The sequence below is a fragment of the Mus caroli genome, unplaced genomic scaffold (genome assembly GCF_978045245.1).
Source record: "Mus caroli unplaced genomic scaffold, Mus_caroli_1 scaffold_8, whole genome shotgun sequence".
NCBI lineage: Eukaryota > Metazoa > Chordata > Mammalia > Rodentia > Muridae > Mus > Mus caroli.
The window spans coordinates 40703524-40729324 of NW_028227263.1; the positions used below are offsets into that span (position 1 = coordinate 40703524).

Below are 25801 nucleotides of genomic sequence, written 5' to 3' on the forward strand. Positions count from 1 at the left end.
GCGTAGCGTTGAAAACATCCTGGACTATTGGGTAGCCTAGTGACCCTTGCTTGTCACTCTAAGCATGAACCCTGCCTGAGCTCCTTCACATCCAGTGAGTAGCTACTGCGGAGATAAAGGCTGTCTCACTGCACCTGCTGCAACCTGCACTGCTCTTGTTGAAGTCAAACCTTAACTTTGTATAAGAAAACTCCCAGCAGCACTTTAGACAGGGCTTGAGTGCCGTTGTCAACTACAGGTCCAAAGACAATTGCAGACTTCTTCAGCATTCTCTCCCCTCTGGAGGGTGGAGAAAGGGGACCAACCCAGTCAGCAGGTTCCCACAGCACGGGGTGCACACCAGTCTAACTTGACTCTTTGTCAGTGATAACTGCAATCCCCAGCCAGGCTTCTGGGGCTTTAATTAGCCTTTATGTAGTCAGCTGTCTGCCTTGATTATTAGAGGTGCTGGTTCTCTTATTAGCCCCCTACTTTATGGGCCACTGAGGATTTTCGTTGTAAGGGCATTGAATCTTCAAATGGTTGGAGACAGAACCCGAAAGCAGAGCCCAAACATGGCTCCACCATTTTCTAGCTGATTAGGATTAATGCCTGGGGAACATACGCTCGCTCCGCTCCTTCCGTTGTAAAGCTGCTAATAAAAGCAGCTACCGATTACGGTTATGCGTATTAAATGAGATAATGTATGTAAAGTGATTAGCTCTGTCTGGCACGTAATAAACACTCAGTCCCTGTTAATGTACAGTTTTTATTGTATTGTACCTAGGCTGTTTTTCCATAATGCAATGATTCTGAGAATTGCTCTGGGTCTTTGGTGTAAGGAAGGAGTCGCGCTGGATGGTCTAAACCAAATTTCCTCAGGCGGCACCTGAGGAACCGAAAACCGAAAAGAAGTCTCCCACTTGGCCTGCAAACCCCTTCTCCTAGAGTTCTGGGTTGAGGTACAGGTGGTCCCCCTCCCTCTTGCTCAGTGGAAACCAAACTAGCAGATTTCACAGGAGCCTCCGGGAAAGCCCAGGAAGGAGCGACCAGAAGCAGCAGGAACGGGCTCTCGGAGTACTAAAGCTGGTTCTAGCTGCTTTTACTTGAGGGCATCAAGTGCCACTATCAGAGCCCAGCTACTCACCCTCGCCCTTAGGCCTCGTGAGCCAGAGGCAGCAGGCGAGGATCCCGGATCTAGGATCTAGGATCCGGGATCCGCTTGCCAGCTCCAAACCGCACCGCAGAGGGAGAGCCAAGAGCCGCAAGGGCGGAGGGGCTGGCGGGCGTGGTCTGAGAGGTGGGGGCGTGGTTGAGGCGGGCCTTCGGCTCCGGAGTCGCCCCCTCCCCCGACGGGTCCGCAGCCCCGCCCCGGCCCCTCCCTCCGGCCTGTGCGACGGGTCCAGCGGCAGCGGCGCCGGCGCGGGGACAGACGGAGGCGCGGGACGTGGGGCGGCGCCGCGGGCAGGGCCGGGCGGACGGGCGCTGGCAGCGGGGGCAGCGCTGCGGGCCGCTCCGAGTGGCTGCAGTCCGGGCCTTGCCCTCCCATCCTGCTCCCACGCCGTGAGTGCGCCGCGCGGGCCCCAAGGGTGCGTCTGGTCCTCCTGTGTATCGGGGTGCGGGTCCTGGTGCTAGCGGCGGTGTGTGGGTCCGAGCGTCTTTGGGTGGGGGCACAGATGCTTTCAAAAGCTGTTCCTGTCTCTGTCCACGTGAGGCGTGTCCGTGTCTGTGAGAGCAGCGGGGGATTCTTTGGGCTGTGGCTGCTCACGTGAGGTCCGTGTTTGCGGGCTGTGTGGTGGGGGGAGGCGCGGGTGGATGGGTGATGGTTCATTTTAGGAGCGCGGGTTTTGGGAGTCTCTGTGTTGGCGGAGGGTACCGAAAGCTGCGGCCGATGGTGATGGGGGTGGGTGGGTGGGGTTGCTGATTGGCACTCTGGAATCTTGTGGCCCCGCTCATCTAAAGGGTTCCTTTCTCCTGAGTGCAGACTCCTCCACCCCTGCTCCCTTCTCCGTCCTCCTTAGGCACCAAGAAGCCCACCAGCCAGGATGGAGGACATCCTTCCTCCACTGCGGGCACTGCTTGCTGGACAGGAAGCTTCCTGCAGAGGCTGTGTCTTGTAGGAAAGGACCCCTCTAGTTCTTCCTCAGCCTGGGCCCTGGCTGGAGGACTCCTGTCCCCTCCCTGGTTCCCCACCTCTTTCCTCCTGCACTTGGTTTCAGAACCTGGGCCACAAATCTGCAGGGACAGATGGTTGCAGGTTGGAAGGGCAGGCTGCACCCCAGGGAGGTCATTCTGACTCAAAAAAAAAAAAAAAAAAGGGAGGCCCTGTGCATGTTCCTGGTGTGGGAGTCCTATGCGGACCGCAAAAATCCAGGACTTGCTCCAGAGGGAAGATCTGAGATTCCAGGGAGGATGCAGTGGTTATCCAGGTCTCCAGACATACTGTGCAGCATATCAGTGCCTATCTCCTAGGCAGGGGTCTGATTTGCTGCAGAATGGGAATGTGAGCGGCAGGCCTGACAGGTGCCCTGCCTCTCTCGGCTTGGATGCCTCCAGTGAGACTTACCACTTGCTACTTAGACTGTGGGAAGCTACCTTGTGTTATAGAGGTCTCTCTCCTTGGAATTTTGTTCCTTTGTCTTGTTTCTGCTTTTGATTTTGCTTCTCTTTGCTGAGAGGGACCTGCAGAGTTTAAACATAACTCTTCTGTCACCAGCATCTATTGAGTACTTTCTATATGGTAGTTACCAGCTCAGCTGCTTAGGGGACAGTGGCATTTCTGCTAATGGAACTTGAGAAAAAAGAACCATAGGTGGGATAGTATCGCCTTCGTTCAGAAGGTATGTGATTGCTATAGAGGAGAGTCCTGAGAGTGAATGCCAAGGTGACAATCTCAGAAAACATTTATTTTGGAAAGCAAGAAGAGGGGCCGCTTGTGAGCACTCTCTAACTTGCCTAACCATGTGATGGAAGTTAGCAGTCAAATCATCAAGGTAGTTTGCGTTAGGATCTAGTCATGGCACATTGCAGTCTGAAGGAGCCTTGATTTTTGAAAACAAGACCACCCTCTTCCTCCCATTGTACAAATATGGGTATGAGGTAAAAAGTTGCTTAGATATTATCTTGTGTGGTAGAGTTAGTGACAGGACTAGATCCTAAATTTCATGCCTTAAAGAAATACGTTTTGAATTAAAATAGAATTACATCACTTTGCCTCCCCCCTTTCCTCCCTCCAGCCTCTCCCAGTTATGCTCCTACTAACCCTTCCCATGCTCGCCTTTAAGTTGATAGCCTCGTTTTCTTTGATTATTATTGTCAATAGGTGTGTGTGTGTAAATGCATGCACAAGTGTAGAGTCATGGAGACCCCAGCCCTAATGGATACATCTCTTGACTTTTTAAACTTGAGCAAATTTTTTGCATCAAGGTTACATCAACCTTGTATGCGGAGGTGAGAGAAAAGTCCGAGTTGAGATGACTTGGGTTCTGGCTGATGAGGCCCGGGGGATGGTTGCATCTTTTATAGAGAGGAGAGGCACAGCAAGAGGAGAAGGTCAGGAGGAAGGGAGTTTAGTTTGGAACTATTCCTGTTTATCATCCAGGCTAAGATGTCTAGAAGGGCAATTAGATGTATAGGTCTTGAGTTCAAAGGAGCCTTTCAGCACAAGGCTTTGGAGCTTGTTAGAATGGAGTAAGAATTAAGACTGTGGCAAATAATGAGATTACCCAGGCAGCGTATGTAAACAGAGAAGAGACCCTGAAACAAAACCCCATGAACTAAACATGTAAGAAATGGGCAGTGGGGGAGGGGGGGCACGAGTGAGGGACTTAGATCGTGAAACCATGGAACTCAGTCTGTTTGCAAATGTTTCATATTTCCGTTCTTTTATGAAGTTTTCCCAAGGTACCTATCAAACTCAGGATCCAGTTCAAACATCTCTTCCTTGTTTTCATTCTCCACCAAGTTAGAATCATCCTGCCATAGCATTTTGAACATGTCAGTCTCATGGACCTTATCACCTTGTCATTATGTATGTGCGTGTCAGTGTCCCACAGGTAACAAAGTAGGGAGCCACTTGATCCAACTTTGTATGTCTGGTTCCTAGATGAAGGGCTTGCTGTAGAGTGTGCCCAGGGAAATTTCTTGTACCTACTCTGTCAGGCATTAGTGGGGGAGATTAGTAATATGAATTTCATCACTTCTGGGAAGGGAAGGGTTGCTCAGGACCTAGGGCTTTCCCCCATCCATTGTTTCTTCTCCTTTGGAGAAAGCCCAAAGGCTACAACCTACAGACATTTGTTATTTTTCTGAGCCTCAAATGATCAAATATACCTGGAGGCTAGTGAGTAGGAGTGTATCTTTTTAGTAGGTGAGCCTTGCTGACTCCCTACACCCATACACACCTCAACAATGCCTGTGGCCACCTCCAGATCACATCTGTGTAAGTCTTGCACAGTGAAAATGTTGTGTGACTGGAGGAGAACATGGGGGGTGGGGGGTTGGATGCTTGAGAATCTGGAAAAACTGAAAAGCTTTGAAGCAGATCCCTCCCCTCCTCATCCCCCCCACTCCCACGTCCAGCATCTCGTTCATTCAGCACTAGCTGTCTTAATTTGTTCAAAATCAACTTAACTCTCTGAGTCTGACTTCTCCAGATCCCAGAAACTACACTTCTTGAGGCTAGAGCAGTTTCTTAGTGGTCTTTAAATCACAGAGTCTCTTCTATTTCACAGTGACAATCACTGCCTTGATAGTAAACCTCTCTTCTCCCTTGGCCTCTAGATATCTTTGCTTCCTCTCTGCCATTCCTGCCATTCCTGTCTCTGATACCTTCTCAACCTTCTCTGCAGACTTGGCGTTCTGAGCCTTTATCTTAAATGTTGCTGCTCCCTGGGGCTGAGTTGCAGGCTCTCCTTTCTCACTCTACCCTGGTGTCATCCACTTCACTGTGGCTTCAGAAATATTTCTCTACCAAAGGCATCTAGATCCATGTCTTCTCTTTCCAATACTTGGAGGTTGCCTTTCTAACCAACAGCTGGACTGTTCCACTTCTGCTGTGTCCCGTGGGCACCGTGGAGTCATTGTGGTCCACAATGGACTTGTTATCTAAACTCTTCCAGTTTCTAAGCTAGAAACTAGTAACCCTTTCTAATCCCTTCTCCTACCCTGTCTCTTCATATGAAACCAACCAGTTACCAGGTTCTATTGGTTTCTGCCTATGAAAATTATTTTGGCCTCCCTTAGCAACCAATCACCCTCCTCAGGCTGGTTTCTTAAACTTCCACTCTTGACCTGTGTATTTCCACACACCAATCAAAAATCTATTTTTGTCATTCTGGGCTTAACCCCCACCCACCAACCACCACCACACTTTTCCTTTGCACTTTGGATAAAGCCTTAATCCCCTAACAGGGAAGGGGGTAAAGTCCTTAATAAGGGCAACAAACCATTGTGTGGTGGAGCCCTGCTTAGCTCTGCATCTCATTTGTTAGCCCTTTCCTGCCACAGCCAGTGATGCAGCTTCCAGAGGCAGAAGGCAGCATGTATTCTTTCTGTAACTTACCCATCCTCAATCTCCATTCCTGCCCCAGGTCCGGGTTGTGGACTTTCTTTGTACTCCTAGAACAGTCTGTTTCCTTATGCTTGTCACCACACTGCATTGCAGAAGTCTGTTTATTTGATTTTGGAATCCATGAAGGCTCAGCTGTGTTCATTTATCTTTGTGTCCCAGCAGAGGTGTCCAGTGCATGCTGGATGAGGACTGAAGTGCCTTTAGAACTGAACCATGAAAGAGACGGGTGGGATAAGGGACAAAGATGCCCAAGGAAGGAGGTTGCATCCTAGTTCTATGTCCAGAATCCTCCAAATGTCTGCTGTTGAGTCCTGGCCTATTGAAGGTGTTATCTCTAGAATTGAGAGGTGACCCACGAGTGGGAGGAGCCTAAGGAATCAATCTGTCAAATCCTAGAATCAGGCTGGGGCATGGCCACAGCAGATGTGATGTCCTGTGTATCAGAGTGGGAAGTAGAAGCAGGAAGGGGAAGGGAGGGAGGAGTTGTTGGTCCTTGGACAGAGCCCAATTCCCACTTCTGTGTGACAGGCTGGGAGATCCCCTGAGTTTAAAGAGGGGTGGAGCCTAACGTCCAGCTGCCCCAGCTGGGCTCAGCCGCTACTGGTACTCTATCTCCCAGCCTTGCCATTTACAGACTGAAGCTTCAGCTTGTCTCCAACCTCCCTGCCCTGCCAGCCACCAAGCTGTCCTCCCTCCCTCCCTCTAATGATGCCCTGGTATTAAGTCCCCCCAAATGCCAGTGCCAACATCAGGAGAGATGCTCTTAAGTGAGTCCTTCCTTACCTTCTCACACCCACCAGCACATACACGCTGGACAAATGCACTTTAGCTTTCCTCCCATACCTTCCCAAACCTGAAGAGGCCTATGGGCTGTCATTCATTCATTGTCTTAAAGAAACCCATGGTGCATGAAGCTGGGCACAGCAGTGATGATATGGTCCTAGTCACTGCCTGTTTTTCAGCCTCTTCATGGATAACTTTCTGTCACAGATTGTCTACACCTGCTTTGTTAACTTCACCTGCTCATCACTGTGAGCTGAACTACTCTGCCAAAACCACACATAGTGAACACTTCTAGTCTTTAACCTATTTCACCCCACCCTCTATCACTCTCCACTTCTGTCCCAAGATGCAGTCTCATCCATTCTTATTGCTTTAAGGGCCTATTAATGACAGTGATTCCAAATCAATAACAAGCCTAGACTTCTCTCGAGCACCTGTATTCTGTTTCTCACTTAACAGCTCTACCTGGACATTATGTCTGAACTTCAAACTCACCTCGCCCGGAACAGCATTCCCTCAGACAGCCCCCTACCCCCTACACACACACACACACACACCACCTTAGCTCTTTCTGCCTATCCATGGCCCTCTATTTGTTCAGTTGAGAAACTGGGGAGTTGTTATCAATGTCCCCCTCACCTCTGACATCCAGTCTATAACACTGTCCTGATTCAGCCTCACAGACATTACTTGCATTAGTCTATCATTCTGCCTCTGGCTCTGTAACACTGGCACCAGAATAGTTGGGGTAGTTTCTTGATGACCTCCCTCACTCTGTTCCCCACTCTATTCCTCCATAATTGTCATACCAAAAGAGTGTGCTCTGGCTTATTATCCTCCCTTTGTAAGTTGCCTCATCCCTTTGCCTATCTTAGGATAAAATAATATTCTTACCATGCTTACGAGTTCTTCACAATCTCTGTGTCCCCTCACTTAGTGCTGCTGGCATTCACTTTGCCTTCAGCACATGGTCCATGTAAGATGAACCTTCTCCCAAGAATGTCCGTGGCCTTTTGCTTCAGCCCTACAGTCTCCCCACCTTTCCTACCAGCACCCCAACTTACATCCTCTGCTTGAAGAGCCTTTGTCATCACTCAGTGAAGAAGTTCATTTCTCTTCATACCATTTTTCTTCATAGTACTCCTTGCCACCTATGGGCAACTATAGAACTCACTGTGGCCTCAAGCTCACAGAGACCTACCTATGTCTGCCTGCCACGTGCTGAGATTAAAGATGTGCACCACTACACCCATCTGTCCACTGTCACTTCCTCACTTTTGCTCAGACATTTCTTGTGTCTATGCACACTGGAATATTTTGAATTAGTTATCCAATTCAGGAAAGATGTTCTTTGTAACATACTCCTTGCTAAGTCCTAGAAATGGAAAAGTAAAATATTATGCCTGTTTCAAGAACACTGCATAGGAAGGGAGCAGAGATGTAACAAAATTCTAGTATAGGGTAAGGTTTAGGATGGAGGAAATATAAGGAACAGGAGTAGCACTTAACACAGACTTTGGGAAGTCTGGCCTTCCTAAAGGAAGTGGTGTTTACATGAAAGTTAGGTAAGGGAATATCGATGGCAGAGGGGAACAGAATGTCTAACTACAGAAACAAAGAGAACATGGAGTTTTCTAGGAAGTGAAACCATTATGACAGATCACACGTTGTGAGACCAGAGGTTGAGTGGGAGGTGTGGACAAAGTATTGGTACTCAGCCTCTAGGGCTAGTTTAAGGATTTTCTCCTCCGGACGGTGGAGAACCATCAAAGGAAGTTAAGAGGAATAATGGTAGGGTTAAAATTGTGTTCAGAAAATTCCCTCTGATTAGAAGGGGTGGTGGATGGGAAGGCACAGGCTTAGGAGCAGAATACCAGTTACTCCATCCTAGTAGAGAGCTCAGAGCAGGGGATCCATCCCATCATCAGCCTCCAAATGCTGACACCATTGCATACACTAGCAAGATTTTGCTGAAAGGACCCTGATATAGCTGTCTCTTGTGAGGCTATGCCGGGGCTTAGCACACACAGAAGTGGCAGCTCACAGTCAGCTATTGGATGGATCACAGGGCCCCCAATGGAGGAGCTAGAGAAAGCACCCAAGGAGCTAAAGCGATCTGCAACCCTATAGGTGGAACAACAATATGAACTAACCAGTACCCCCCGGAGCTCGTGACTCTAGCTGCATATGTATAAGAAGATGGCCCAGTCGGCCATCAGTGGAAGGGGAGGCCCATTGGTCTTGCAAACTTTATATGCCTCAGTTCAGGGGAACACCAGGGCCAAGGAGGGGGGGGCATGGGGGACTTTTGGGATATCATTGGAAATGTAAATGAAGAAAATACCTAATAAAATAATAACAATAATAATAATAATGAAAGAGAGCGCGGGGCGGCCTGAGATGGGAGCAACGCTTTGGAATTTGGGAGAAAGGAGAGCTTTCGAGTCATCCTTAACTTTAATACTGATCAGTGTGGCGAAGAGTGCACCCCTGAGCAGTTGTGCTAAGTAGTAGGGGGATGAGCTACCTGAATGACTCTTAGAGGTGGGATGGAGGTGCTGAGCAGAATAAGAGTTGGGGGTGTCAGTGCAAAGTTATCCCTGTACTGTGCACTTGACATGACCTCTCTCAGGCTCTTAAAACAACCGTGTGAGATGGGAAATAGTATTTGCATTATTAAGAATTAGAAACTAGGGTTGGTGAGATGGATCAGTGGGTAAGAGCACCCGACTGCTCTTCCGAAGGTCCGGAGTTCAAATCCCAACAACCACATGGTGGCTCACAACCATCCGTAATGAGATCTGATGCCCTCTTCTGGAGTGTCTGAAGACAGCGACAGTGTACTTACATATAGTAATTAATTAATTAATTAATTAAAAAAAGAATTAGAAACTGAAGCTTGTAGATTAGAATGATCCAGGGTCACCAAGCTGCCCAGAGAGGGCCTTTAAAACCCAGTGTAACCCCAAATCTGTGCTCTAAAATAGTGCCATGTTCAGGAGTCACTCAGCCCACGCACTTCAGCCACCACCTTGTCCTGTCCCTGCAGGGAAGAAAGGGGCACATTTCTCTGCAGGAGATCTGGTAGGGAGGGGGGGGAGGGACTGCTGGCTTTCCTGTTGCTGACTATTTCTCTGTACACAGGCTGGTGTGAGTGACAGGAACCATCTGTGGTCACCATGGCAAAGAGGGAGGACAGCCCTGGCCCGGAAGTGCAACCAATGGACAAGCAGTTTCTGGTATGCAGTATCTGTCTGGATCGGTACCGGTGCCCCAAAGTTCTGCCTTGTCTACATACCTTCTGTGAAAGGTGAGGAGAACTACTGGAGGGGACAAGGACCCTGCAGCCCCCTGCCCCCAAGGAAAACCCATGTTATAAACAAGGGGAATGTGAATACATGGGAGAGAGAGACAAATGAACCTCATCCTGCAGGAGACAAGGGTTGGGTTGCAGTAAGCTATGAGAGTATCAGAACTCTGAACACTGGGCCAGAGAGTTGCCTAGAATCAGGCTTTCTCAGCTTTCCCAGATCTCAAGGCAGCCAGAGGGGAAATCAGCACTGAGGCTCCCAAGCAGCAGTGGGACCAGCGTAGTTTGTGACTGATGGAGGGATGGATATTTGAAATTAGGTTTGTTCTTCTCTGTCTGTTCTGAGGCACTAAATGAAAGGCAGTACTGCCCAGCCTCTAGGCTTCTATGCATCCTGCCTTCGTTCTTCTAATATTGCTTTATTGAGTAACTGCTATGTGTTAGACCCTATCCAAGTGATTGAGTATGCACCAAGAAGCAGATGGGGAAAAAAGTAATTATTTTATGGATTTATTGAGACAAGATCTCACTGTATAGTCTTGTCTAGACTGGAATTCACTACGTAGAGCTGGCTGTCCTTGAACATACAGAGATCTGTTCCTCTATGCCTCCCAAGTACTGGGATTAAAGGCATGCGCTACACCACCATATCCAGCCCTACAGACATGATCTTTATGATTTAAGGGTTTGTAGTAAAGTGACATTTATAGAGCTGCATTGTAGACCCTGAATTGCACTCACAGTAAATTCTGCAGATATGGTATTCAACTGTGTGAGCTCAGTGATCCGTTGAAGTTTGTTGAATCCTTTTCATCCCACGAGTTAGGTAAAGGGAATTTAAGAGCAGGTGAGGCAGAGTGGAAAACTCAGCAAGGCCTTGTGGCCTAGGAATGTCTTGGATAGGGGCCTGTGAGAAACCCTGTGGAGCTGGAGCATAGTGAATGATTGCAGTGGTCTCCACTGGGAGGTGGGCTCGGTAAGCCCACTAGGAAAGTCATCTTACCTGAGATCCACTCAGAGCCCCTGCATGGTTTTCTGCATGCTCCCGTTGTGTTTTGGCAGCTTTTTACTCTCTGACCTCCGATCTCATGGCTGTGTCTTAGATATCATAGCCCCCAGGTCTTCTCACCAGAGTCTCTCCAAACCTTCTGTCTACCTCCTGCTTCCCTGAGAGCCCTCCCCTTTGAGATTCCAGGTTTAATATTTTCTTCCTGTTTACTAGTGGGCAACAATCTTGGCTTCTTGCTCATTTAGATTCTTCCATCAGCCTGTGGACCTCAACCCACTCTGTCTATCTGACTCTGGAAAGTAGTGCTTCCACAATTGTGAACTCCAGCCCCTCCTCTTCTGGCTCCTTCCACCCTGATACTGCTGTGACACCTTTGACTAGCTCTAAAGCCTAGGCTCCTTGGCTGCTCCCTTTCTTCCCACGTTGCCACCTCCCCCTGGCTTCCCTTTCTTTTCTGTCCATCCTCAGCCCTACAGCTGATCATCTCACTATCCCTGGCCCACTTCTCTCTCACCTTTGTCCTTCACTAAGCCTGTGTTACAGAGGCTCAGTGCTATGTCACAGCTGTAACTAGATGCCGGCGTACTTGTGTGCCTAGTTCACTAAGCACTCTTGGGTGAAATCAGTGACTGCTTATAGTTGGCCATGGATTTTCTACTTGGTTTACATGTATTATTTTACTTAAGATGCATTATCCTCCCCTCCCCCGCCCTCTGGCTGTGTATGATGTATAAGTAGGTGCATTTTCTAGGTGTGTGAGTTCATATACATCATGTAAAGACCAAAGGAAGGTGTCAGGTGTCTTCCTTTATTACTCTCTGCTGTATTGCCTTATAATAGGGTCTTTTGTTGAAGCTCATTGTTTGGTTAAGTTGGTTTGCCAGTGGGTTCCTGGGATCTGCTGTCTCCCACCCCCACCACCCTCACCCCACCCCCGCTGCCAGTGCTAGGGTTATAGGCATGTGTAGCTATGCCTGGCTTTTTCCGAGGGTACTGGAGATTCAAACATAACCCTTTTTACATTTACATAGCAAGTCCTCTTACCGGCTGAGATATCTTCCTAGCTCCAGAAAGATGCATCATTCCCATTTTAGAGAGGAGAAAACTAAGGTTGAGTCATTAAATACAAAGGAATATAGCCAAGGGATATCCAACATATAACAGGGATATGAGAGAAGGGTGCTGGCAATAGAAAAATCTTTGCCTTAGGAAATAAACAAATCTGGGTGTGGTGGAATGAACCTTTAGTTCTTGTTTAGAGGCCAGAGGAGCTATGTAGTGATACTTTGACTCAAGGGGGAAAAAAAATGCAAAATAGTAACAAGGAAAAGAAGTAAACAGTAAAAAAGTAACAGCAAACGAGAGACCAGAAAAGGCAGTGTATGCTGGTGAGTGAGGCAGGAGCTAGGAGGTGGTGGAATTGGGGAATCTCTGTGTAGCCCAGGCCAGTTGGAAATTGTGGCAGTCCGGGGATGTTGACCAACAGAAGTTATCCATCAGCTTCAAGATCATGGAAGGAATAGAACTAGAATGATAAGCATTGTTAGGGGTGGGTTTCAGATTCCAGAGGTGGCCACTGCTGAGATGTGGGCGGTAGTGGGAGAGTGCGAACGGATGAGGTGAGGTGAAGAAGAAGTTTAGTGGTGAGGAAGTAAGGAAGAGACCGTGATGGAGAGCCACTGAGAACACTGCAGAACTCGAGGGAGTGAGGGGGGATAGAAGAGTTGAGTCAGGAAAAGTACTTCAACAAGTCAAGAAAAAACTCCTAGGTCAGTGGAGACAGCAGCAAGGGGGTGGGGTGGGGGTGGGGATAGGCAGAAGAGAGCAGCTTCAAAGGAGCTGCAGACACATAGAATGTTCCAGTGGGGACGAAGGAGGAGCCAACCCCACCTTCTGGCCCTAAGGAATGTGGAGCATGAAACAAAAACCACTCTCTACTGGGAGGGACTTCAGGGAGAAGTAGGTCACAGAGAAACCAGTTATTATTTGTAAAGCACTTAAGATCATACCCGGCATGTTATGTTTGTTACATTTTAATTCAGAACAGAAGGCATAGGCAAGAGCAAGAGAAGAGTCTGGGATTCAGGTCAGTTTGCACCGTGGGTATCTTTCCTCTGTAGATTCACCATCTCCAAGCACGGCCGCCTTCAGTCTGCTGTCTGCTTCTAGTAATCATCGTGCTTCCCTCCCTGGGTGACTCATCCCAGCCACCACCGTCACCCCTTACTCCTCCAGTCTTTGCTCTGTGGTTGAGCCCCCTGAGACGTTAGGCACCCTTATTCTGACTCTGTCCCTGTGCTCCGCTAAAAACCACCCTTCCTGTGTTCCTTCCCACCACCAAAGGTGGGGCCCGTGCCTCCCCTTTAGCCCAACCAAGCCTCCTTCCATCCCCAAGACATTGTCTTACTGGTTTCCTAGTCTCTCCCATCACTCCCTCTCTACGGTTAACTTTAGCTTAAAGAGAATCTCAAAATCCCCATTTATACTGGGCTGGGGATGTGGCTCAGTAGTAGATTGGATAAACTGCAAAATTAAAGTACCCCTTATTAGCAGAGAAGAACTGTCTTCTTGTCTCCTTGCCACACCATCCAGTCCTTCAACACCTTCCCACCCAACTGCCCAGCCCCCACCCCTTCAACTTGTCTCGTTCAGACTTTTCCCCAGCAGCCACTGCTGTCACCTTCCCAGAGAAAAGGCTGCTCATGTTTGCCAAATGCAGTGGGCACTTTCCACTCTGGAGCCACTTCTCACCCTGTGAGTCATTCCCTCCTCCAGACCCACATCTGACCGGACAGTCACTCCTCCAGCCTCTCCGCCCATGCCCTCTGCTCTTCACATTCATCTTTACTGACTTCTTTGTCCCTCTCTTACCAGTGTCTACATCTTCTCTGCAGTCCTCCTCTGTCTTCGCTGATGTTGATGTCCCCCCCATCTCTGTCTCTTAACCCCCCTTTCTCAACAGTGCTGTTCTTCTGTGTGTTTTCGTTTTGATGTGTGCCACCATCAGTGAGGTACCTAAGCTAGGAGGCTGGGAGCCAGTTAAGACTGGTCACCCTCACTCTCCGTATCTACTTGTCATTGTCTGCATCCCTTCTTCCCCTTCTTTCCTCTTACTCCCTATATCTAGTCTTCCACCACCAACCCCAACTGGGTCTCATTGCATCGCCTGAGCTGATTGTGTAATCGAGGCAGTCCTCTTACTACATCTCCAGAGTGCTGGGATGATAGGAGTGTGCTGCCACACCTGGCCGTGTTTCTTCAATATACATGTGTTCCCACCCATACCCAGGTCTATCTCCTGTCCTGTCTGGAATATCCTGAGTGTGTTAGTTAGCACACACTTGCTTTACATTTAAATATAGGCTCCAGTACTCAGTAGCTCGATTCCTCTGACCACTCACCCTTGCTGTGCCCTGACACATGAAGTACAAAGCATGGCATCCAACACATGTGACCTTGGTAAACAGCAACTCTGATGGTGCCACTGCCTTATCTGTCCTCATGTCCCCTCAGATTTGCCCTCCTTTGGCTGCTCTTTGCTGCTGGGACCTACTGCTGGGCGCCTCCTCTTTCCTCATCATCACTGCTGTCCCTATCCTGCTAAAGTGCTTTCTGTACCCTGCTTCCCCTCCTTCCGCCTTTCTCTGCTTGGCCCAACAGTTACTTCTCCACACAGGTTTCCTGGACCTCTGAAGTGCCTCCTAGCCTCTTCTCCCCCCTCCTGAGCCATGTGCACGTCCCCATCTCCTCTGTTCTTTGTGCATTGTGCTTGTGTGGGCCAGACTTTACATTTAATCCCATGTGACTGAATTCTGTGCTGTCACCATCTTGTAAGGGCAGACTCCTTGGTTCATGACAGTACCTTGTCAGCGGCCATAAGTGGATTAGGTCCCTGGCCTGGAAATTGAACTGAGGCACGCTAGCTCTAGGGCCAGTGTCTTTAATTCTGTGTCTTTGTTAATCCCTCTGAAGACTGGAACTATTTTAAAAGCTGGCACCGTGTTTTATTTTTTTACCCTCAGAGCTTGGCACAAATTTGGCAAGAATAAGCAGTCGGTAAATGTTTAATGAGTTAAAGGGGCCAGGGCTAGCAGGATGAGGGCTTGTTACATATTTTCTTGAGGTTTGGTAAACACCTGTGAAAGGTGAGCCTTTGTTTGTTCAAGCAGAGGAATGTAGATGTGTCTGTTCTTAGAGAGACCAGGGATGCATTTCTGCTCAGTCCTCAGAGGCCTTTTAGCACCTGCTGGTGGATGAGGCCTGTGTGCACCACACAAAGATGCTTCAAAATGAAATCTTAATTGCACAGCTATGTAAAAGGGGTTAAGCATCTATGAGGGACGTTTTGCCACTCCCCCCTTGACTCTCCCTTCTCCTTGGTCAGATGCCTCCAGAACTACATCCCTCCTCAGAGCCTGACACTGTCCTGTCCAGTGTGCCGGCAGACATCCATCCTCCCAGAACAGGGCGTCTCAGCCCTACAAAACAACTTCTTCATCAGCAGCCTCATGGAGGCCATGCAGCAGGCACCCGATGGGGCTCATGACCCTGAAGACCCCCACCCCCTCAGCGCAGTGGCTGGCCGCCCTCTCTCCTGCCCCAACCATGAAGGCAAGGTGGGCCCAAGCGAGGCCCAGTGAGGCCAGGACTTGGGGTGGGAGGAGAAGGAGAGGTGATGAGGGTAGGGTGGTGGTGGCTAAGGGGCTCTGCAGGGGTGAAGAGGGCCAGAGGGGAGGGGCAAAGAAGTGTAGTGTGGCTGTCGCCTCACAGGAGCCCTTGTACCACCAGACAATGGAGTTTTACTGTGAGGCCTGTGAGACTGCCATGTGTGGTGAGTGCCGCGCAGGGGAGCACCGTGAACACGGCACAGTGCTGTTGCGGGATGTGGTGGAGCAGCACAAGGCAGCTCTGCAGCGCCAGCTTGAGGCTGTGCGTGGCCGGTAGGCATCTTCTGGGGACTGGTGCCTCAGCTGGGGCAGGGCAGGGGCCTCAGGGAGGGGAAAGAAAGGGTCTGGGAAAGGCAGAAATGGAAGGCTGCAGAAGGTCAAGTAGGGGATCTCCCAGAGGGCGGTAGTGAGGCCATCTTTGAAAAGGCCTGATTTGGCCAGGATACCCTTCAGCCATCCTGGTATGAGATGTTTTACCTCCTCAGATTGCCACAGCTGTCTGCAGCTATCGCCTTGGTTGGGGGCATCAGCCAGCAGCTGCAAGAGCGCAAGGCAGAGGCCCTGGCCCAGATAAGTGCCGCCTTTGAGGACCTGGAGCAAGCTCTGCAGCAGCGCAAGCAGGCTCTGGTCAGCGACTTGGAGAGCATTTGTGGGGCCAAGCAGAAGGTGCGTCATATCACCTTTGCTAACTATGGTCTGTCATTGCTGTGGTTGTCTGCCCCACCACCACAGCACCCCATCCACACATGTGTCTCTGTGTCAGTCTTTCCTGCCATGATACTACAAACTCATCAGTAATCCTGGCATCTCCCTCCTTGCCAGTCTGCATGCTCACTGCTTCTCCTCTTCTCCAACAGGTGTTGCAGACACAGTTAGACACACTGCGCCAGGGCCAGGAACACATTGGCAGTAGCTGCAGCTTTGCAGAGCAGGCACTGAGACTGGGCTCTGCCCCTGAGGTTTTGCTAGTAAGAAAGCACATGCGAGAGAGGCTGGCTGCTCTGGCAGCTCAGGCCTTCCCAGAAAGGCCACATGAGAATGCCCAGCTGGAACTGGTCCTTGAAGTGGACGGGTTGCGGAGATCGGTGCTCAACCTGGGGGCACTGCTCACCACCAGTGCTACAGCCCATGAGACAGTGGCCACGGGTGAGGGCCTGCGCCAGGCACTGGTTGGCCAGCCTGCTTCTCTCACTGTCACCACCAAAGACAAAGATGGGCGGCTGGTGCGCACAGGCAGCGCAGAGCTGTGTGCAGAGATCACTGGCCCCGATGGCGTGCGCCTTGCAGTACCGGTGGTGGACCACAAAAATGGCACATACGAGCTGGTGTACACTGCACGCACAGAAGGTGACCTGCTCCTCTCAGTGCTGCTCTATGGACAGCCGGTGCGTGGCAGCCCTTTTCGTGTGCGTGCCCTTCGACCTGGGGACCTGCCACCTTCCCCAGATGATGTGAAGCGCCGGGTCAAGTCTCCCGGTGGTCCTGGCAGTCATGTGCGCCAGAAGGCAGTACGTAGGCCGAGCTCCATGTACAGCACTGGTGGCAAACGGAAGGACAATCCAATTGAGGATGAACTCGTCTTTCGTGTTGGTAGGAGGGCCAAGCACAGAGCCAAATGAAGGCTAAGGGCAGAGTTAAATGAAGGGTGAATGGAGGGGCTGGTGGGGGCCCAGGGAAAGGTAGTGGGGGAATGAGTTGGCTCAGACAGGGGGTTGGGGAGTAGGGAAGTGAGGCTCAGACTGATCTCAGCGTTAATTCATGTTTCCCTTCTCATCTCTTACTCACAGGCAGTCGTGGAAGGGAGAAGGGTGAATTCACCAATTTACAAGGTGTGTCCGCTGCTAGCAGTGGCCGCATCGTGGTAGCAGACAGCAACAACCAATGTATTCAGGTAAGCCTGTTTACCTAGCTCCTTCAATACCAGAAAGGACTCACACTCTATGGCCTTCAAGGTTACCTCCTGGAAGATGAAACCCACAGTCAATACTGTCTTTAAAGAGCCGTGAATCAAAGTACCTCTTGCCCACCCAGGTCAAAATAGTGCCCTTAATCCGGGCCAGGGTTCCTGTGGCCTTTCCCTTCCAGCCATGCTAAGACTGTGTAAATTCCTAGATCAGTGGCTCCTTTTTTCTTCTCTGTCTGCTCTTGAGCTTACTGCTTGCTGGGCTACTTTGTCTTAGTGTTCAGGTTGCAGATCTGCCCTTCCCAGCTATCTTTCAGCTTACCAGCCTGGCTCCAGAGTAAATGCCTGGAGAATGCAGGCATCTGGTTGGCTAGAGTGTCTTTCATGAGCAAGAGGGTAGCACACAACCTCTAGTGGTTTCGGACCTGTCTTTCTTTGCCTTGTACCTCTCATAGCTTACTTATTGGCCAGTCATACTCAGTGTTCATGGTCTCTGATGTACTGCAAGTTCCTTGCTACAACCAGGAAACATGGCTTCCCTCCTTTACATCCCTTGCAGACAGCACTGATCCTAGCACAGTTGGCATGAGTGTGGTAGATAGCATAGTGATTGAGTGCCTAGGCCCTGAAACCAGATACCTCAGCTTGAATCCTGGCTCTCCCTGTACTAGCAAGTCATGTGACCTCTTGACACTGTAGTTAACTAATGTGTAAAATTAGAAAACACATTTCTCAGGATTGTTGAGAGTATTAAATGTACTACACCCAACACCTTGCTGTTGTTAAATATATCATTGTTTGGGTATGAACTGTAAACAGAGTCAAGGAGGTGGGAAAGTGCTGGAGCGGGAAGTTCCCATCCCATCCCAAGAGGCTTGCTGTTCGGAACCTGAGGTGGCTGAGGTCAGATTGTAAATTGTTTTGGAAATGATTATAGAATTTTGATTTTACCCTGTAAGATTTGTACTGTATACCTCAGTTCTTAGAAATGTATTATTGGGCAGCTGAACCTTAGCTCTGAAGATCCTGATTTTAAACAGCTTTACAGTTTTTGACCCTGCCTGAATTGCCTTTCTTGTCACTCTTTGCAACTTCTTGGCCCCACTTCACCTAGCAGAAACTCTTGCAGCCAGATTATTAGGCCTGTTGGCTCTGTTTTTCTTAGGGTAGAGAAACAGAGAAACCCAGGAAGGGATAAAGGGAAACTTGGGAGCTCTTGGGTAATGCTGGGATTGTACTCAGGATCACCTTTAATACCCACCTCCCCGCCCCCTTCCCTTGAAGCTAGAAATGCTTCCTAGCCCAAAGGTTGAGATTTGTGGACATCTGTCATGTTGTATAAACACTTGGGCACTTACCACACATGCAGAAACACTGGTGCTGCTTGACCATCTAGTGGAGGGCTGTGAGAGAGGCTTGGCATAGTTCTCTCTTCCAAACACCTGCTATTCTCTAACAGTCCTTGCTCAACGCTCCATTCCCAAGTCCACCCTGACATCATAGCTGCTGTAAGCTTCTTGGATTCCAGTGCTGAGCACTTGCCTCTCTTACTCTGGGCTACTCAGGACTGATAAGATATGACACCACCTCCCTCTCCTGGTTTGCTCCTGAGGCTGGGGTTCCTTGTGAGCTTGTTCAATCAAGCAGGGTGGAGCACTGCTGATAGAGCAGGCACACACAACAGCAAGAAAAGACTGTGATTTTGAATGAATAACTTGATGTGTAAATATTTGGCATTGAATCATTGTTATAGTCCAAAAAAACGTTGATGAGCTCTTTCTGGGTGCATCCTTTATGCTGTGATCCTCTGACCTCTCCCAGCCCTTCCCTGTGGTGGTTTTCACACTTTTCCTTCTCTGGCTTGGTTTGTTGGTTTTGTCTTCTTGTATCTTTTTGTTGTCATTTCCTTTGAGATCTTTGAGGTCAGAGATCTACTTAATGTAGCAAAATCTAGTGCTGCGACAAAACAGTGTGGCAGCTTTTACTGAGTACCAGATGTCATGGTAAAGAGGGATGGGATAGAGAGTGGAGGGACTTAGTGGGCTGCATGCCGGTTGTTCCCCTTAAGAAGCAGGCCCCTTTGAAGTTGAAGAGTTCGCTTTTACCCCTATTGAGTTTTGAGGCTGCTGGGTGGCTTCCAAATGGATCTGTTCATCGAGTTCAGGCCTGAGATTGAATTGGGAGTTCTTTTGTTGGTTGAATGCATAGTAGATGACAGAAGCTACACACCACTGAAGCAGCTGCAGACAAAACAGATGCAGCACCAGCTCCAAACATGGCTTGCATCCTTAGAAGGAGCAGGTCATAGATACAGCTACAAAGTGATAGTTGTTACAAAGAAAGGTATAAAATGCATACTGTAGAGCCCTAACTTTACATGTATATATTGATCTGAACAAAGGGGAAACTCTAAAGAAGTGACCTGGAAAATTGGAATTCTATAGATAATAGGAGTTGGCCAGTTCTAATAGGGGGTGTGAGAAAGGATGGGAAGAGTGAGGCTTCCCAGACCCCACTGTTAGTCTGAATTGAAGCTGTCAGCAGCAGGAGGGTCATGGACCGCCTCACTGCTGAACTACCTGTTCCTTTTAGTCCCACCACTTCCTGTCTTTACCCTCTGGTATTTCTTTTATCCTGCTGGCAATTCTGACTTTGCAGAGGACCAGTGCAGACTTCAGGTGCAATGCTGGCTGACCAGGTGAAGACTTGCTACAAGGCTTGTGTCAGGAGAAGTGATGTGTTGTGGTCGGACAGGTCTGGGAGACCTATCACTGGGTGCCCAGCCCAAAAGGAGAGGGCAGGGCTGAACTGAACATCAAGTCCAAGGTTCAGAAACTTGAGCTCTCTGTGTTAGCTTCTTGGCTCTGATCCATCCATCTTGTGTCCCCAGAGGCTATAACAAAGTAGAGTGTATGAGAATTCTGCAATGAGTAATGGAGCTGTTAAATTAGAAGCTGTGATCTAAGAGGAAGAGATTAAAAGAGACACTTTAGGATGAAAAGATCTTAGCATCTTATGAGGCTAAGATGGAGGAGTAGGAGAAGGGGAGATTGAAGGATTCGTTCTAGGGGACTAGAGAGTTGGCTCAGTGGTTAAGTGTACTGGCTGCTGTTCCAGGGTTCAGTTCCCAGCAACCATAATGGGAGCTCACAATTCTCTATTACTACAATTTCAAGGGATCCAGTGCCCTCTTTTGGCCTCTACGGATACCTGCACTGGTGGTTTATAGAGATGCAGGAAGGCAAAACACCCTTACACATAAAATAAAAAAAAACTTAAAAACGGATTTCTTCTGTCCAGAAGAAAGGCTGCCTTGTCAGCCTATAACTGGAGTAGAACAAACCTTGTCAATGTTCCTTGCCTACCCCTTTCCAGCTGGCTGTGAAGTTCTGTTGGGTCTCTCTTCTGTATTTCTCTTGAATCCATCTGCTTCCCTCTAGATTGTTTCCTTGGTCCAAATCTTCATCATTTGTCATCTAGATTCCTGCTTTAGCTTCTAACTGGTTGGCTAGCTTCCAGTCCTGACTCCTTCCTGTCAGACTATTTCTGTAAAAGCAGATCTGATCTTATTGCTTCTCTGGCCATAAATTGTCAGTGGCTCTTAGTTATAGCCAGGGCACATGGAATTCCCGTTGACTACTCCAGCCACACCAGTGAGGTCCTCAAACAGGGCTGGTGCTAGTGAGCCTCTGGGCCTGTCATGGATTCTTCTGGTTGGTTCCTCAGTTGATATCTTTATTGGCCTTTGGCTCACATGTCTCCTTCTCTTGGTGCCTTTTCCCACCATACCCTTGGTCCCTTTTGTGTTTTCATACTCCCGTCACACCTGTCCTGCATGTCCTTAAGGTAGCCCTCGAGTGATCCCTCTGTACCCGTGGCCTGGTGTCAGCACATACTTGTTGAATGAATGGGATCTTTCTAGGACCCTTTCCTCTATACCCACAGTGTTCCCCTCCTCCCTGCACCCTCCCTTGCTCCTCTACTCCAGGTTTTCTCCAATGAGGGCCAGTTCAAGTTCCGATTTGGGGTCCGTGGGCGCTCACCTGGGCAACTACAGCGTCCTACAGGTGTGGCAGTGGACACCAATGGAGACATTATTGTGGCAGACTATGACAACCGTTGGGTCAGCATCTTCTCTCCTGAGGGCAAGTTCAAGGTGAGAAGCTTGCTGTTGCTGTACTACAAACCCCTGGTGACCTGCTCAGATGGCCATGCTACTGAGTCAGGCCCTGAAGTGGTCTGTCACTAGCTCAAGATTCTGCTTTGATCCCAGGCTAAGATTTTACTCTCTACTATACTAGTCAGGATAAAGTCCCTTATATGCCTTCCCTACAGACCAAGATTGGAGCTGGCCGCCTCATGGGACCCAAGGGAGTGGCTGTGGACCGGAATGGACATATCATTGTAGTGGATAACAAATCTTGCTGTGTCTTCACCTTCCAGCCCAATGGCAAGCTTGTTGGGCGTTTTGGAGGTCGTGGGGCCACTGACCGCCACTTTGCAGGTATAAGAAAGCAACCCCAAGATTAGACTGAGATGCTCCAATTCCATAGAATTTCCCAGGGTCCTCTGGTTGTAAAGGCCCCTTCTATATCTTGACCCTGATTCCCCTTTCCTACTACCTGGTTCCAACCTCCCAGAGACAGGGTATCTCACCCCTCCCAGAGATCATACCCCTCACCTGACTTTTAATGCTTTAACTCCCCCCCCCCTCTGTTCTCAGGGCCCCACTTTGTGGCTGTGAACAACAAGAATGAGATTGTAGTAACGGATTTCCATAACCATTCAGTGAAGGTCAGTGTCCTCCCCCTCCATGACCACTGTCCCAGTCACCCCTCCTCTTCAAAAAACTCCTTTCTCCCTACCCTCCTCTTTTAAGCCCCCTTGAACTCCTTCATTGAACCAATAAACAGTTATGGCTTGGCTACTTTGTCCTAGGCACTATGCTAGAAGCTGGGGACTCCATGTAAGCAAGACAAACACATTCCCTGTCTTCTAGGTTTGAGTAGCTCAGGGTAGAGGAGACAAGCAGGAAATTACCATCTGAAGTGATAGATTCTGGGTAGGCACAGGGAACTGTGGGAGGGTTGAGCAGAAGGCATTGATACAAGGGGAGACCTAAAGTACCAGTAGAATTAACCAAAAAATAGAGAAGGAGAGAGTTTGAGTCAGAAGACACAGAAGAGGCTAAGTGTGGTGATACACACCAGTAATCCCAGTGCTTCGGGGTGGAGGGAAGAACAGCAGTTCAGGGTCACCTTTGTATCCATGAAGAATTCAAGGACTTCCTGAGATATGTACTACCCTGTATTTTAAATAACACACACACACACACACACACACAGAGGAACAGACCTACGTGGAAGTTGGCATCATTCATGGTGCTTCGGCAACTGTGGGTACTTGAGACTAGGTATACTTCTGCAAGTTGAGGTTGTGACATGTGTGCCCTGTGAAGGGCTAGCCCCCTTTTTAAGAGCTGTGGGGAGTGCTTAAGGAATTGCAGGCAGGGGTGTGGTGAACCTCTGTGTGTCTTAGAAAGGTCACTCTGACTGGGGCAGCGCTAGAGACAGTGGTCAAGATGAGAAGTGAGCACCCAGACCTTGAGACAGGTATTGCAGTAAGTATGTGAAAGGCAGACTTGAGACAGGCATTGCAGTATGTATATGAAAGGCAGACTTGAGACAGAACCAGGGATGTGTCTGTTTGTTTGTGTCAAGCTGAGAAGGTGGAATGGAGATGGTCTGTCCCAGCACGGTGGTAGCAGTGTCAGAACAGAGAAATGGGAAGTACCACTCACTCCCCCAGGGAAGCATCATCTGGGCAGTGGGATACAGTGTGTGATCCCTGGGAAGAATTTCTGGGCCAAGCTGAAGATCTGAGAATTCTCCCTGGAGCTTTGCCCCACCCTCCAAGACCTTGCCCTCTGCCCGAGGTCAGGTCCCCAGTCCCTAGCCCCTTCCCCCACCAGGTGTACAGTGCTGATGGAGAGTTCCTCTTCAAATTTGGCTCGCATGGCGAGGGCAACGGACAGTTCAATGCCCCCACGGGAGTAGCTGTGGATTCCAATGGGAACATCATCGTGGCCGACTGGGGCAACAGCCGCATACAGGTGAGTTAGGCCCAGGGATGGCTTGAGGGTGAGGCTTTCTCTGTGCCTCTCTGTCTTTCCCCACACAGACTCTTCTCTGCCTGACTTGACTTCTGTTTCCATTCTCCACGTCTTCCCCAGGTATTCGACAGCTCTGGTTCCTTCCTGTCCTATATCAACACGTCTGCAGAGCCACTATATGGCCCACAGGGCTTGGCATTGACCTCGGATGGCCACGTGGTAGTGGCTGATGCTGGCAACCACTGCTTTAAGGCCTATCGATACCTCCAGTAGCTGCACAAGGGCCCTGCTTGGCTCATGGAGGGACGAACATAGGGGTGATTGGACAAGAGGGTCTGGCTAAGAGGTGGGCCAGACCCGGCAGCACTGAATGTGGGCTATGGGCATGGGTGTGCCCAGTGCCCTTCCCTTCCTCCCCAACCCCACGGTTGCACTTTATTTATTCGGTTCTTGCTTTGGTAACTGGGTGGGCCTGGACTGGTCCCAAGGATGTGTGCAGAGCTTCACCCTAACCCCTTTACACACCCCCCTTATACCCTCAGTCTGCTCTCTGACTCCCAGCCTGGGGCCAGAACAGCCTCTTACTTCAGAAGTCCCTCTGGTTGTCTCCCTACCACCCCATACACACTGACAGAGACAGCAATACCCCACCCCTATATTAAATAAATGTGTTCGCCAAGGTGTTTTTGCTAGGTTCTTGTGGGGTGGGTCTCTGAAGGGTTGGAGTATTGGTATCTACTATGAACTAAAAAGTAGTCAAGAAGACAGGCAAATGACACAGTATCAGCAACAAGTGGTGACATTTTTAAAGAAATTTTTTTTAAGATTTATTTATTGTTATATCTAAGTACACTGTAGCTGTCTTCAGATGCACCAGAAGAGGGCATCAGATCTCATTACAGATGGTTGTGAGCCACCATGTGGTTGCTGGGATTTGAACTCAGGACCTTTGGAAGTGCAGTCGGTGCTCTTAACCACTGAGCCATCTCTCTAGCCCTTAAAGAATATTTTTAAAGTTTTTGTCTTGTTTTAAATATTCATTTTAATTTTATTGATATGGATGTTTTATTTGCATATCTTATCTGTTCACTACATGCATGCAGTGCCTGTGAAGAGTGTTAGAGCCCCTGGATCTGGAGTTAGAGATGGTTGAGAGCCATCACGTGGGTGCTGGGAACCAGGTCCAGGTCCTCTTCAAGAACAAAGGGGGTCTTAACAGCTGAGCCATCTCTCCAGCCCCTAAAGAATTTTTTTCCTTATTCTTTGACAATGTCACACATGTATAAAATGTATCTTGGTCGTATCCACCTCTTCCTCCCCCTGCAGCCCCTCAACATGGCCTCCTGCCCTCATGGTCTTTTCTTTTATAACCCACGTAGTCCAGTTCCAGGTTTGCATAAAAGCAACAAAAACAACAAAAACAAACAAACAAAAACCACTTCAGGATATGAGAACAAAAAAGAGTGAATCTCTGGGACCCCAGCCACTTGCCAGTTCCTCATTCCCAGGCCTTGTATCTCTTGTGTGCGCTGTAGAAATCAACAGGTCCCTCCACCCTCCCTTCATGGGGCTACGAACTTAGGAAAAGATGACTCTTACCCAGTGCATAGCCACAGCTACAAGGAGAACCATTTTAGATATGAAAGCATTCCGTGAGGCTTGTCCAAGTGGAGGTTGGATGTAAGGGGCTCCATAGTCACTGGTAGAGGTCATTCCAAAGACATGGGCCCCTAGCCCTTTCTATTGCTGCCCTTTTCCCACAGTGGAATGGAGGTTTTCACATTGCATTCCAGAGCCCTAGTCTCTACTAGAGTAGGACTGCTAATCCCAGAGATCATTAAAACAGTACTCAGTGAACTGGGAGGTAGGGACTACAATCTCTCTCTCTCTACTAGAGACTTGGGCTCAGAGAAATCGGTCACACTGTTGACTGCAGAGCAGAGTTGGATCTATAGCTGTCATTCTCTAACAGTGAATCACAGCGTCTTTCATTCTGGGCTCCTTGCACCTAGCATAATTGGCAGGGGAGGTAACACAAGATTTAAGCAGTAGTGGATCTGAGGAGGCTGGTCATGAGAGGTTATGAAAGAGAGAAGGTATTGTCCAATAAAATTCCTGGGTATTGGCTTGGAGGCACTATGAACATCACAAAGTCTTTGCAGAGGTCAAGGATGTATTGCTTGTTCCACATGGAAGCCTTGGTTATACTTAACAACTCTGGTCCTCTCCATCCCCGACGGTTGAGTCTTCATAGGCAGGTGGAGGAATACACTTCCTGAAGCTATAGGGCAGAGTTCTCTCCAAGCTATGCACCTGGCTCTAATGAGGAGCAGTGCTGCCTCAGTCCATGTACTGACCTAAAGAGGCAGTGGGCCCAGTGTCTGCAGAGTCTATTCCTCCCTTCCATTCCGAGCAAAGCACCAGCTGCAATACAGAATGGGAGCTCCAAGTTCCTATTCCTGGGTC

At 49.1% G+C, this 25801-nt stretch overlaps 1 protein-coding gene across 5 annotated transcripts; it reads left to right on the plus strand.

Annotated features, from left to right (window-relative positions):
• The first annotated feature begins 1369 nt into the window (after positions 1-1369).
• On the plus strand, positions 1370-24018 carry Trim3 (tripartite motif containing 3). Of its 5 annotated transcripts, none has more exons than XM_029479865.2 (12): positions 1370-1568; positions 9479-9644; positions 15038-15269; positions 15424-15593; positions 15806-15986; positions 16178-16910; positions 17108-17211; positions 21212-21379; positions 21559-21727; positions 21947-22017; positions 23195-23335; positions 23456-24018. In XM_029479865.2, exons 2-12 carry the CDS (start codon positions 9514-9516, stop codon positions 23606-23608), a joined length of 2253 nt encoding a protein of 750 aa, XP_029335725.1. In that variant the 5' UTR covers positions 1370-1568; positions 9479-9513; the 3' UTR covers positions 23609-24018. The 5 variants fall into 5 exon arrangements, with proteins under 5 accessions (XP_029335725.1, XP_021023149.1, XP_029335726.1 ...); XM_021167490.2 differs by having other exon boundaries at positions 15442-15593; XM_029479866.2 differs by having other exon boundaries at positions 1370-1542.
• Positions 24019-25801: the final 1783 nt, after the last annotated feature.